Consider the following 12,250-nt stretch of genomic DNA (forward strand, 5'->3'; position numbering starts at 1 on the left):
CGCATAGTGAAATTTAAAGACTGTGGGTTGAGCATTAGGAATTTATAATCCTTATAGCGTGCGTGGAATGCGTGCCATTTGCGTGCCAGGCTAGCTCTTGTTTATTGAGGCAGCTCTTCACATGTCACTCCACAAATCACTGTGTTCCACAGCGGGAAGCACTTAAAGCACAACTGAGTGAGCTTGGCAGCACTTTCATGAGCAACACACACTCATCAGGCCTGCGCAAAGCACATGTGCTTTGCAAGTTACATTCACATTAGGCAGTGACGCAAGGAAACCTCTGTTGTGGTGCTAAACTGAATGAGCATGTGTTAATGACTGAAAATCTGTGTGGTGTTTGAAATTTCATAACAAATCTGCGGAGGAGATGAATTTCAGGAAACGAGCACAAAGACAAGTGTGTTTACAGGAGAGTGATTAATAGCACAAGGAGCATTTTTATGTGTAACTTGCCACGTGCCTTTGTATGCATTACAATGTTTTTTTTGTAGCTTTTTCTAGTTTCGAGTGTGAGCTGCTGCACATCTGTGGTTTTAAACCTGTTATGCCTGTATAGAGTGTAAAGCGGAGAGCTCCGGCCTCTTTACATAACACCGGCAGCACAGGTTTGATGTGGAAATGTTTGATGTATGTCAGGGAGCTGTTTGTGTGAATTCCGGGCATAGATGATTACCGGCATGTTTAATTGCTTGAAGGACTTAAAGTGAAACGATGAAACCAACAAGTTACTACAGATCAACGCTTTGAATGTGGAGGTAGGAGCAGGCACGTTGTTGCTGTTGACAGGGGAAACAGGTCAGTTAAGGCCACATTACATATCACTAATGCTAATATTGTATTACAGCCACTTTGAGCTGGAACTGTACCAGTTTACTGGTGAGTACAGGTAGTTTTTAAGATGGCTCTGTATTTTTGAATACATTTTTTTGTTTTTTAGTACTATTACAGCCGGAATGAGTGGCCTACCGATACTTACCCATCAGCGAGACTGAGTAGGTAAAGAAATCATAGAAAGAAAGTCATTATCTGAAGAGATCTCAGGGTTTGTCATAATTGTGGACAGTTGAAATATCACTTCCACTTCCACAAAACATTGCTTACACTTATTTTGTCTGGGTGTTAGTTTTTTTTCTCCAATTTTGTAGATCAAACTCTAAACAATCTGAATAGAACGGCAGCTTGGATTACTTATAATAGTTAATCTAACCAAATAACTATTATTTACTATGAAATCAAAGGTACTCTGTAACATAGTAGTTCTGATTTACAAACAAATATTCTTCATGATTATATTGTTTTCTGAAGAAGTTGTTTGCCAGCAGATGTTTGTCAGAAACCCGATAGCTGCCATTTCAATGCTGACAGCAAAACTAGTCATGCTTTCCTGTGCGCTTTTGTCACCTGACACACTGAAATTGTAACTCAACATCTAAGAATGTGAAAGAATGAGTTACAATCTTAGCTGCCGTTGTGACTTAAAGCATAGGTGTGCCTCTCTTCGATGATACTCATTGTATGCACGTCACAGACATGTATTGTTGTTTTAACCTAGTCATCTCGTACTACGCGCCCTGCTCCATTATTGTATGTCAAGCTTTTTTGAAGGCAAGTTTGTTTGGTAGATATTTTGCAATTACCATGAAGTCTGTAGAAAGAAGCCTTGTAATTATCAGAAAGTACCAAGAAGGTTAGAGAGGACATGCATTATGACAAAGGTACTGGGGAGGGCTACGCTGCAGGGAACCGAAAGTCTCCTTAAAACATGAAAGGGTGGAATTTGCAAATGACGTGTTTCTGTCGTTTGTTTTAAAAGCTATGCGTGGATTTAACAAACACAGTGAAGCTGGTCATGAGCTGAGACTCTGAAAACACTTTTTTTGTCCATTCTCCTGGAACGCTCTTTATTTATTTGTGTAGGAGCTTTGCTAAGCTGAGTCATTTATGGAGTGGGCTATAATTAGAATAATGATATTGTGAATCTGGAGTATATCATTTCTTTTCTTTTTGTCAGTTAACACAGTTTAATAGCAAATATTTGGTCCTGTCTAGTTTAAGAAAGAGCAAGGCTGTTAGACTTAGAGTTGGGAAGGTGCGGGTGACTGTCCCAATCACAAGAATTTGATGGGGTTTAGTTAGCAAATAGCCGAAAGACTAAAACACAGTGGACAATATATTAGGTCAATGCCACAAAACATAAAATTCTCAGGAGAATTTTTAAGCAATCGGCGGGCAACCTGCCTTATTTCATGGACACACACATGCTGAGAGACACACACACACACACACGCATGCACACACATGTCGGGTATTCATATCTTGTGGGGACATCTAATTGACATAATGCCTTGCTAGTCCCTTACCCTAACCCTAACCATAACCCTGACACTAAAACCACATTTTGAGTCTCAAAAACGCCTTCAAACTTGTGGGGGACCAGGATTTTGGTCTTCATAAGGGCTGTTGGTCCCCACAAGTATAGTAAACTTCCAATTTTGGTCCCCACAAAAATGTTAATATCCGTATACACACACACAGACACACACGCACACACACACACTCACAAACGTACACAGTCTCTCCTCTCTCCTTTTCATCGGGCTGTAATTCGTGCCTGCTGCAGCCACCTTTAACGAGGTAACTCTATACTGGATGTATTTACTTAGATCAGATAAGTGGTCGTGCTACAGCGATTGTCTTTTTATTCACGTTAATCTGAATGCCCATTCAGCCTAATAGCATGTCAAACGATGACTGAATTCGGAAGTCTGTAAGAGGCTTGGCCTTTTAAGTTTTTATGTGTTTACAGGAACTGTGCTCTTCTAAACATGGAATAGGTTCATTTAAAGCGATGACAGCTCTCTTAAATGAAGTGCATAATTATGTCCAGCCCTTCAGTGCTAAAAGCGACTTTAGGTTAAACTGTAGTCAAGTGAATAAAACGCTTTGATTTAAAAGTAAAAAAGCTGAACAGTAAAACTAAAAAGTGCAGCTTTTGTAATTGTAATTGTAGACAGATTGTTAAGATATTTAGACTTCTAATTTTAGTGCAAATGCTTTTCTTTTTTTTCTTTAATTGCTTATTTTTACTTTTTAATTGGGGTTATAGATGTCCTAAAAGTGAGAGAATATTGTGTAAGCCAAGCAAGGAGCTTACACTAGCAGTCTTCAGACTTTAATATACTAGAGAGTAAATGTCAGCTCTTTTTCCTGCTTGGATGACCCTACAAGGCACCATGAGAATTCTTCACCCTCTTAGTTCAGTCATTATGTCTCCATTAGAATAAAAAAAATGATGTCTAAGGTAGAGTATTGTAAAACAAATCTGGAACAAACTCAAGACCAATTTAATATGTCTTGCCCATATTGCAAATCCCTGCTTTTTTTTTTTTTTTTACTTGGAATATAAACAAGACCTGATGAGGGAACTACAGTTAGATAACATCAGAGGCTCTACATACGAGAAATATTTGTTTGAATAGCTGAATGAGAAATGCAACCTTCGTAACATATCTCCAGATAAGAAACTACCTTGAGAAAATACAGGAAGGTAAAGCCAAGTCATGCCTTTTATCAGTGTTTTTCCATGCCTCCGTCTATCAATACCCTGGAGCACTGCATGGGAATGAAAGTACACTTCCACAAAAGATCTGGCCTTCTGAGAGAAGATGACTCCGTTCTCTTTTCAATGGAGCTAAGACACACTGCATTAAAATCATTGAGACCGAGCCCGGTGTAAATGGGCGTGCATAGTTTGTAGAGGGCAGGATGGAAAGATCAAGGAAAAAGGGTGAGAGAGAGTGAGCTGGAGAGGGGGACAGACATGCCTGCGCTTCCTCTCCACCCATTCTTTAATGCTTACTGAGTAGCCCCGCAGTGCACCCTTTGTCCCAGTTATTGTCACAGGCTTAGAGAGCTTCTTTGCCAAGTGAGAGGCTTTGGCGACATATGTCACTTCAGTGAGTCTCCTGTCGCTCCTTGAGCTGCTTGAGTAGAGGGGCGGGCAGGGAGGCGTGTCTGTGTACCAGGAGGGGAGCAACGTGAGGTGGAGGAGGAAAGGACATGTCAGAGATGTTGATTCAGAGAGAGTTGTTGGAATGATCCCCTGGAGGTCCTGTACTTTTTATGCGGACTTGTAGGGCTGCTGCCTTGAGCCTCTGCTAGAGGTGGACATAAGATGTCAAATGACTCAAAAAACTGTAAGTATTGGTTACTTCATGAACAGGCTAATTTGTAGTCCTTGGGAAATGGTTGGTTTCTGTGCTTACTCCCTCTGTATTTGAGTGGAATGACATAAAATCAGTTGTCTGTAAGTTTGCAGCCTGTACTCTGCAGCTGCACATGCACAGTCTGCAGAGCTTCTGGTCTGTCCGAGGAAAGGCTGTACTAAGTTTGCTTTTAAGGAAGTAGAGGAGATCATTGTATACAGTGTGGGCTGACAAGGATTAGTCATGTAGAAGACACACTCTCTTCTGGCCAGGTATTAGCCTGGGTTACACAATCCCTGTGGATTTGTGGCTATGAGCTGTCATGTGTCAGGTAATGCATCTCTCAGCTCCGAAAACAAATCCTTTGTTATGTGTTTACATAGTGACTCCACCCCATTTATGCTCCAAGGATTTTTGAAATGGACTATGTCAGCTTTGTTTGAGTTCTCAGTGAAGTGGCAGGTTTGCAGATCTCGACGTGTGTGCAGAGTTGAGTAATTTGCCTGACCAACAAAGCAACCAACAGTGCATTTGTACCACATGAATGAAATTGGCCTAAAATCTGTTGTCGTGTTGTTAGGATAACTGAAAATCTTTTCAAAAGCTCGAGCTTCCTTTCCCCCCCCTCCTGTGTCACTTGAGGACTTGCGGGCCTCTTGCCTAAAAAAGACGACTTTGCAGAGTCTGTTTGGCTGATGGAGTTTTCTTCCTGTCACATAAATCTCAACACTGTCACTAAAGTTGTTTTTAATGCCAGTGCAGTGGTACTCTGGGTGGTCTCCAGTGGAAAAACTTTATCTGTGTGTGCCGGTGTGCGAGTGTGTGTTTTCCTCTGGGCTTGAAATACACACTACTGTTGTACCAGACTAGAATAAGCGTGGCTTCCAGCTTCACTGCAGCATGAAAATGTTTGTTCACTCCACTGGAACAAACATCTAACAAGCTTTGTAACTGTTCCAACTCAGGAAAGATAATCACAATAAGACCTTATTGCAAACAATACTTTGCAGCAATCTCTCTTAATTTGTTTAATTGGTTCTAAATTCGAGTGGCTTAATCCTAAATCGAGTCTATAACAATCACCACATTAACCTTGCTCACTAAGTGGGAGCAGCACATGCAGCCATGTGTCCTTAGAAGAACCCAGAGTAGCGCTCAGCCATTGTTAAGCAGCGTACTGTATGACTGCTGGAGCTCACCGACTTCATTCTACTGATAGCAGGATTAACTGGAGGGTGAACCCATTTGGCATTGCCGGTGCTGCTGCCACAGTCTCAACACTGTGAGAGCTAAGCCGTGAAACAGTGACGGGCTTAGACCAATTTATAAACTGCCATCTTGGATCTAGCGATCGTTGCAGACAGCAGCTTAGCTTTTGTGCCAGTCGGGTTTACTGTAAGCATGTCATGCGATGCCACCAGCCAGGCTTTACAGTTCAAAGGGTAATCACAAAACAAGTGCTCTGCCACAACTTCACAACAATGAAGGACATGAAATGGCTGTTGTCTTCAATAGGATATCTTGCATCAAGCAGTCACAGCTTCTTTAAACTGACCGTTTTCAGAATATTAAGTTTGCTTTGTTTTGTAATCCATTGATATTTATCATGGAGCCTGTTCAGAAATCATTCAGCATATTTAAAATAACAAACTAAGGAAGAACATTTAATATATTTTTAACTGGGATTATTATTGCATTATGTGTTTTCAACAACACCTTTGATGACTTTCAGAAATGAGCCTGTCTGTGCTTTATCAATCAATCAAAATTTATTTATATAGCACATTTTAAAGACCGAAGTACACCAAAGTGCTTTCCAGTAAAATCATGATACAGATAAAAATCACAATATAAAATATAAATTACAGATATAAATAAAATATAAAATAATTACATAATCTAAATGCAAAGCCAGATGTAAATTACCCTAATTAGCCTTGAATGCCAGGTTAAACAAATAGTTTTTAGACGTGATTTAAAAGACTGAATGGAATCTGATGCGCGAATATGAAGAGTTTAAGAGTATTCCATAACCTGGGTGTGGCAACGGCAAAGGCACGGTCTCCTCTGGTCTTCAGCCAAGACCAGGTTGCACTAAGAGCAGTTGGCCCGATCTTAGTGCTCTCTGAGGGCTATACAGACAGAGGAGATAAGCTAGGTAGACAGGTGCCATATTGTTTAGGATTTTATAAGTAAACAATAACATTTTAAAAATCAATTTGATATTTAATAGGGAGCCAATGTACGTTGTCCAGAACAGGGGTGATAGGATCATACTTTCTAGTGCCGGTCAAGAGACGTGCTGCAGCATTTTGGACCAGCTGCAATCGCTGAAGAAGAGAAGATTGTAGGCCCACGTAGAGAGAATTACAATAATCCAGTCTTGAAGTGATGAAAGCATGAATGAGTTTCTCCAGATCTTTGCGTGGTATATAAGGTTTAGCCTTAGAAATTAGGCGTAGTTGGTGAAAGCTGGTTTTTACCACAGTAGAAACCTGTTTATCTAGTTTGAAGGAACTATCCATGAAAACGCCACGATTCCTAGCAGCATCAGTGAGGTGGTTAGCAACAGGCCCGAGTGTGCCAGTCAGTTGTCCCAGAGGCATATTTCTATCATTTAAAGTAAGAAAGTTACGCGATAACCAGTCTTTGACATCCCTCAGACAATCAAACAGAGGATGTAGTGAAGATGAAACATCCCCAGTCAGGTGGAGGTAGATTTGAATATCATCAGCTTAGCAGTGAAAAGAGACATTATGTTTTTCAAAAATGGAGCCCAAGGGCAGCATGTACAGAGAAAACAACACAGGACCCAATGCCGAGCCCTGGGGCACACCACAGCGAAAAAGGGCAGAAGAAGAGGAATATTTTCTCATCATGACAGAGAACGACCTCTCAAAGAAATATGATTTAAACCATGATAGAACATTTCCTTTAAGGCCTACTACTTGTTCCAACCTTGCCAAAAGGATATCATGGTCAACCGTGTCAAAGGCTGAAGTCAAATCCAATAGAACTAAGCGCCCAGAGTCAGCGATTAGAAGAAGGTCATTGAAAACTCTTTGTAGGGCTTTTATGGTTGAATTACTGAGCGTAGGACTTCTGTTTTCTGACTCTTACAGGTCCTCTTTGCCTTCCAAATTACAAGTGACAGCAGTTGACCAACACATTCTCCTGATCTCTGTTGTCTCCAGTGGAGGGTGATGACTTTGGCAGGGAGCCTGTCGCTTCGTCTGCTTTTGGCCTTGACCACCATGGCCTCAGGCCTTAATATCCCTCTAGAAGGTATGAGTGTCATGACACAAGTGCTTACTAGTTCTTACTTGTGCTGTGCTGAAATATGAAGAGTCATTTAACACAGTTAAATTCACATGGAATGCCTGTGCTCTGCTTCATGTGAATACCGTAAGATCCACAGAATCAACACTCATTTTTAAGGCTTTTTAAAGCTAATTGACATAAACTGAGTAAGAGTAAGTTTGTGTTTATTATTATTATTATTATTATCATTGTGTTTGACCGTTCAAGGCTTTATTTGTGCAGTATGGCTGGCATACACTTGTGTGTATTATATCTTATTTACTTCAACAACTTTAGTTGTCACCGTTCAGTAACGATTTTTGTATGTGGCTTTATTTCATAGTGGAACAGCCTCCGACCATAATAACGTATACATCAGGTCCCATAATTGTACTTCATTTTGACACGGCCATTACTGTCAAGTGTAAAGCCCGGGGCAATCCACCACCAGAGTAAGTGTTGTCAAGTGACATGAGTTGAAAAAAACAAACAAGCCAAACATTGAAGCCTTGATCAGTTGCATGGATGTGAATCGTATTTTGCTCTAACAGGTACAGATGGGAAAAGGATGGCCAAGCATTTGTCCCCCCAAACTTCCAAACAATCAGAGCAAACCAGACAAAGGGCTTACTTGTACTTCACAGTGAGGACATGTCCAAGTTCGAGGGAAAATACAGATGCTACGCATCGAACAAGTTGGGAACTGCTATGACAAATGAGATCGAGATTAAAGCTTTCAGTAAGTAATCTTTAGATAAAAAAGATCAAAACCCAGAATTTTGCATTTCAATGTCATCACTGTTTTGTTTTTCATGTTGTTGAACATTTGCTTTTCAACTAGGTATCCCTAAGTTTCCAAAGGAAACCCTCAGTCCCATTGTTGTTACTGAGGGAGAACCAATCACCCTGAAATGCAACCCACCAGAAGGTGTGGCCCCACGTCTTATCTACTGGATGACTGTTGGTAAGCCATGAGGCGGTTTATCATTTTTGTGATTTATATATTGCGTATTCCAGTTTATTAATTTGTTAAAAAGAAAAAACAACTCTTATTACTGCTTCAAAGCAGTTTTTCTAAAAGTGACTGGGGGACAGCTGAACGATTATTACCCCACTCCAGGCTCGCACTCATGTTTGTGGCGAACCAGATGCTGTATTTAATGCAGTAATAAATACAGCCCCAGCTTCTCCACAGGAACTTGGAGCTGTATTGATCACCAGGGTCTCCACAAACAGGAGTGTAAGATTGGAGAGGGGTGACTGTTCAGCTGTCCTTCAGTCCAGTCATAGCTCTCCTTCACCGGGTGGAGCTGGCTATGCAAGACCAACCAAAGGTCCACAACACTACAGTATCACTGCGTCTAGGCAGGATTGTGATATTGAGGCATTCAGTCATAATGGTAGCTCCTCAACATTGGGGCGCCAGCTGAGTGCATAAACTAGATGTCTAAATCTACAATTTCTCTCATACTGAACTGGATTATTATTGCAGCAGTGCTTCATCAGTAGGCTGACCTGCCTAATGATAGTCTAACGATGAACATTTTTCCAGGAAATGCTTTAAAAGCACTGCTTAAAAGATCACAGCAACACTCAAGCTAGTGTTTTAATTTTTCCTCAATGGTTTGTAGATGAAAAAGGAAAAAGGCACACTAACTATTGTATTTTTACATGATAAAGCCCCACTTTTTAGTAAAGTTGGTCATATGTTCTAATGAGTGCTATTGAAATTGTTCAAATAGGCACCCAGAAATTCAGGAAAAAGGAGTAGTGTCTCAGGAAGAGCTTAACCACATGCTTTGATCTGCTTTGCACACTTGGGGCATAAATGTGCCAACCACATAATATAAAGATTCCTGGCTTCCTAATTTTCCACATATCCGGTCAATTACAGCATAATTGTCAGTGTGGTCAAATGACTACTGCAGTCTATTACTGTCTATGATTGACATGTTGCATCTAGTAGTTCGGAAGGTGTTTGACGTAACAAAAAGTACTTAGTTTAAGCCATGCCTTCGCTGTTCCTGAGTTTGTTATTGGACTTGCACTGTGGAGCGCTCAAAGCTGGGGTAGTTTTAGATAGTGTGAATCTCTATCTGACTGCACCAGAAAATCCCCACAGATGAATGTGGCTGGTGACACATTGTATCCTCCGGCTATCAGCAAAGTTAGCAGTGACAGTAAAGACAGTTCAGGTAAAGGTACACACTTGAGGTCCAAGTGTTTATTGCACATCGGGGTTCTTTTCCCTCCACCACCGCCAGAGAATTCACTGTGTATAAGGTCACCTCAGTTGTGTCTGAAGTACTTCACTGAAGATCCTCAACCTCCTCCAACAAACCTGACTGATGTCAGGAAGAAAAAGTTAAGAGGCTTTCAGCTGCTCAGAAGGATAGATCCAAAGCCATAGGGCAGAATGAATGAAAACACTTGTGCAGAGCTGTTGTTTTATATTATGTTTCAATCTGTTTTTTTTTTATTAGTTTCTTGATACAAGATGCAATGTGGAATCGAAAGGCTGCCATTAAGCTTAAAAAACTAAACAGATGTTGTCCATCTGGTGACATCTCTGTGTCTGCTTTGCGTCCACAGTTGTGCGTGTCACCGATCCATTATTGAAATACTGGCTATATATACCTTATATTCTGTTGCAGTGCACTTATGAGTTCACCAGGTCTTTGCAAGAACACTCTTTAGAGAATAACTTCCATATAAGATATTAGGCCACACTGCAGTTAATTTTCAGGCATGGCTGATTTGACGTGTTATCATCTAAAAAAAGTCCCTCTGATGCACCCTTTAAAAGTTTCTGTCCAATTGGCGCCTTCTTATCAGCCAACATGAATTTCCTAGGCACATGCTATGAAGAGTTACAATTGTTGTAACAGTGATTTCACATTATTTATACAACTATGTTGTTTTCCAGATCTCCAGCACATTGAGCAGAATGAGAGGGTTTCCATGGGAACTGATGGCAACCTGTACTTCTCTAATGCCTTAAAGAGTGACAGTCGCCAGGATTACGGTTGCTTTGCTGCCTTCAACAGGATACGCACAATTGTCCAGAAAAACGCCATGGCTGTCGTGGTCAAACGCTGTAGGTTTATGACAAAATCTCTCTGGCTTGGAAACTGCACTGTAGCTCACTTGTTTAGCATTTTGTCAATATCAGACCTGCAAAAATGTTACGTGTGGTACATCTCATCTTATCACACAATCGAAGATGACCAAATCACTACGACTTCTTCAAAGCAACTTTTGATCTTGTAATGAAGCGGGGCTTGCCTTGTCATGTTAATGCTGAAGGAAGTTTTTGTTATGACTCAGACTGATGACTGATATTGCTGATTGTGTAACTTTTGTTGGTGAAAACAAGCCAACACTCTTACTTCCAGTAAAATTGCTCCTGTATTTTATTATGTTTTTTTATGTTCCAGTAAAACCTGCCAATGACTCTTCAGAGAGCAGCCACACTCGTGAGTGATAACCACACATCAAAGCTTTCTTTCATATTATCTGAACAGCCACTAGAAATTGACAATAAAGCGTGTGTGCAGTTTAGAAAATAAGTGGATAAAATTATACATCAGAGCAAGAAATGATATTGTCTGCTTTCGATGCAGCTGTGGCCCCCCCAGCGAGAATACCCAGCCTTTTGCTGCCCTCTGGTGTTCAGACTGAGAAGGTGTTGTTGAAGGGAGAGGATCTACAGCTTGAATGTATACCCGAGGGATTGTAAGTGCACATTCTGTATCATCGCTTCTGCAGTCATGTTGTCACCATATATAAATAACCGTTTTGTTCATTATGGTGTTAACACGCTATTGTCTCACAATCTAGCCCTACACCATCTGTGAAGTGGATAAAAATGGGAGAAGTCATGAGTCCTCGGGTAAAATTTAACAACTACAACAAGCTGTTGAGCTTATCAGCAGTGGAAGAGAGTGATGAGGGGAAGTACATGTGCACAGCTGAGAACTCTGCTGGGAAGGTTGTCCACTACTTTGATGTAATAGTGGAAGGTTAGTCAACATCAGGAGCTAATTACGCTTCTATTTGTGGGCACATTTGTTTATTTGCATCAAAGAGAAAGCTCTTGACACGTGGATGGCTGTTTGTTTTATCTGAAATCATCATGACTCCTCTTAACATCTCCCAGAGCCACCAAAGTGGCTGACAGAGCCTCCTCAGAGCCAGCTCACTGTGATTGGGTCTGATGTGCACATCAAGTGCTCCGTCAGTGGAAAACCACAACCAGCAATAACGTGGAGGAGGAATGGAGTAATGTTCAGAGGTGAGTGAGAATAATTGTTGATGTGGTTTAATTCATATTGCGCCTCCGGGCAGGAGGGCAGTGCAATGAGCAGCTATCCCTGACGTCAAGCTGGAGTAATGTGACAGGCAACAGTCTGCTTAGTGTTTGAAATGATGAGATAACAGATTTTATTTTTCTCCTTCAGAAGTTGAAAGGCAAGGTATGCTGAACAGAAGCATGCGCTAATTAAAAGTAGTTGGTGCCTTCTCTTGTACAGTGTCTGAGTAGGAATCATTTGTTTTGAATATTATTAAATTTCTCAAAAGGAAATGTGTTGTGGCAATGTGGCAATATACACATAATTGCGTGGGTTTTTAAAAGGTTATATTAAAGAGAAGCTGCTATCTGACTCTTATATATTTAAGTTGTATTCAAAACATCTAGATTTTTTACAGAATTATCCAACACTGATGCTGGTGCTATCCTG

General features: G+C 40.8%; 1 protein-coding gene across 11 annotated transcripts in view; it reads left to right on the forward strand.

Annotated features, from left to right (window-relative positions):
* Nucleotides 1–12,250, forward strand: part of chl1a (cell adhesion molecule L1-like a) — a 48,538-nt gene that overhangs the window by 10,173 nt on the left and 26,115 nt on the right. For 2 of the 11 annotated variants that reach the window (XM_085259033.1, XM_085259034.1), the window contains exons 1-10: nucleotides 3,908–4,199; nucleotides 7,331–7,493; nucleotides 7,852–7,960; nucleotides 8,060–8,247; nucleotides 8,350–8,472; nucleotides 10,435–10,605; nucleotides 10,946–10,984; nucleotides 11,132–11,243; nucleotides 11,349–11,530; nucleotides 11,668–11,802. In XM_085259033.1, the coding sequence (XP_085115159.1) occupies nucleotides 7,412–7,493; nucleotides 7,852–7,960; nucleotides 8,060–8,247; nucleotides 8,350–8,472; nucleotides 10,435–10,605; nucleotides 10,946–10,984; nucleotides 11,132–11,243; nucleotides 11,349–11,530; nucleotides 11,668–11,802 (1,141 nt within the window). In that variant the 5' untranslated portion in view covers nucleotides 3,908–4,199; nucleotides 7,331–7,411. Of the gene's footprint in view, nucleotides 1–3,907; nucleotides 4,200–7,330; nucleotides 7,494–7,851; nucleotides 7,961–8,059; nucleotides 8,248–8,349; nucleotides 8,473–10,434; nucleotides 10,606–10,945; nucleotides 10,985–11,131; nucleotides 11,244–11,348; nucleotides 11,531–11,667; nucleotides 11,803–12,250 lie in introns of those variants that run through there. The other 9 variants (XM_085259027.1, XM_085259030.1, XM_085259031.1 and 6 more) reach the window with 6 other exon arrangements.

Source organism: Mchenga conophoros, linkage group LG20 (genome assembly GCF_057382185.1).
Source record: "Mchenga conophoros isolate Kocher_MC1m ecotype Shallow Benthic linkage group LG20, M_conophoros_male_GT1.1, whole genome shotgun sequence".
NCBI lineage: Eukaryota > Metazoa > Chordata > Actinopteri > Cichliformes > Cichlidae > Mchenga > Mchenga conophoros.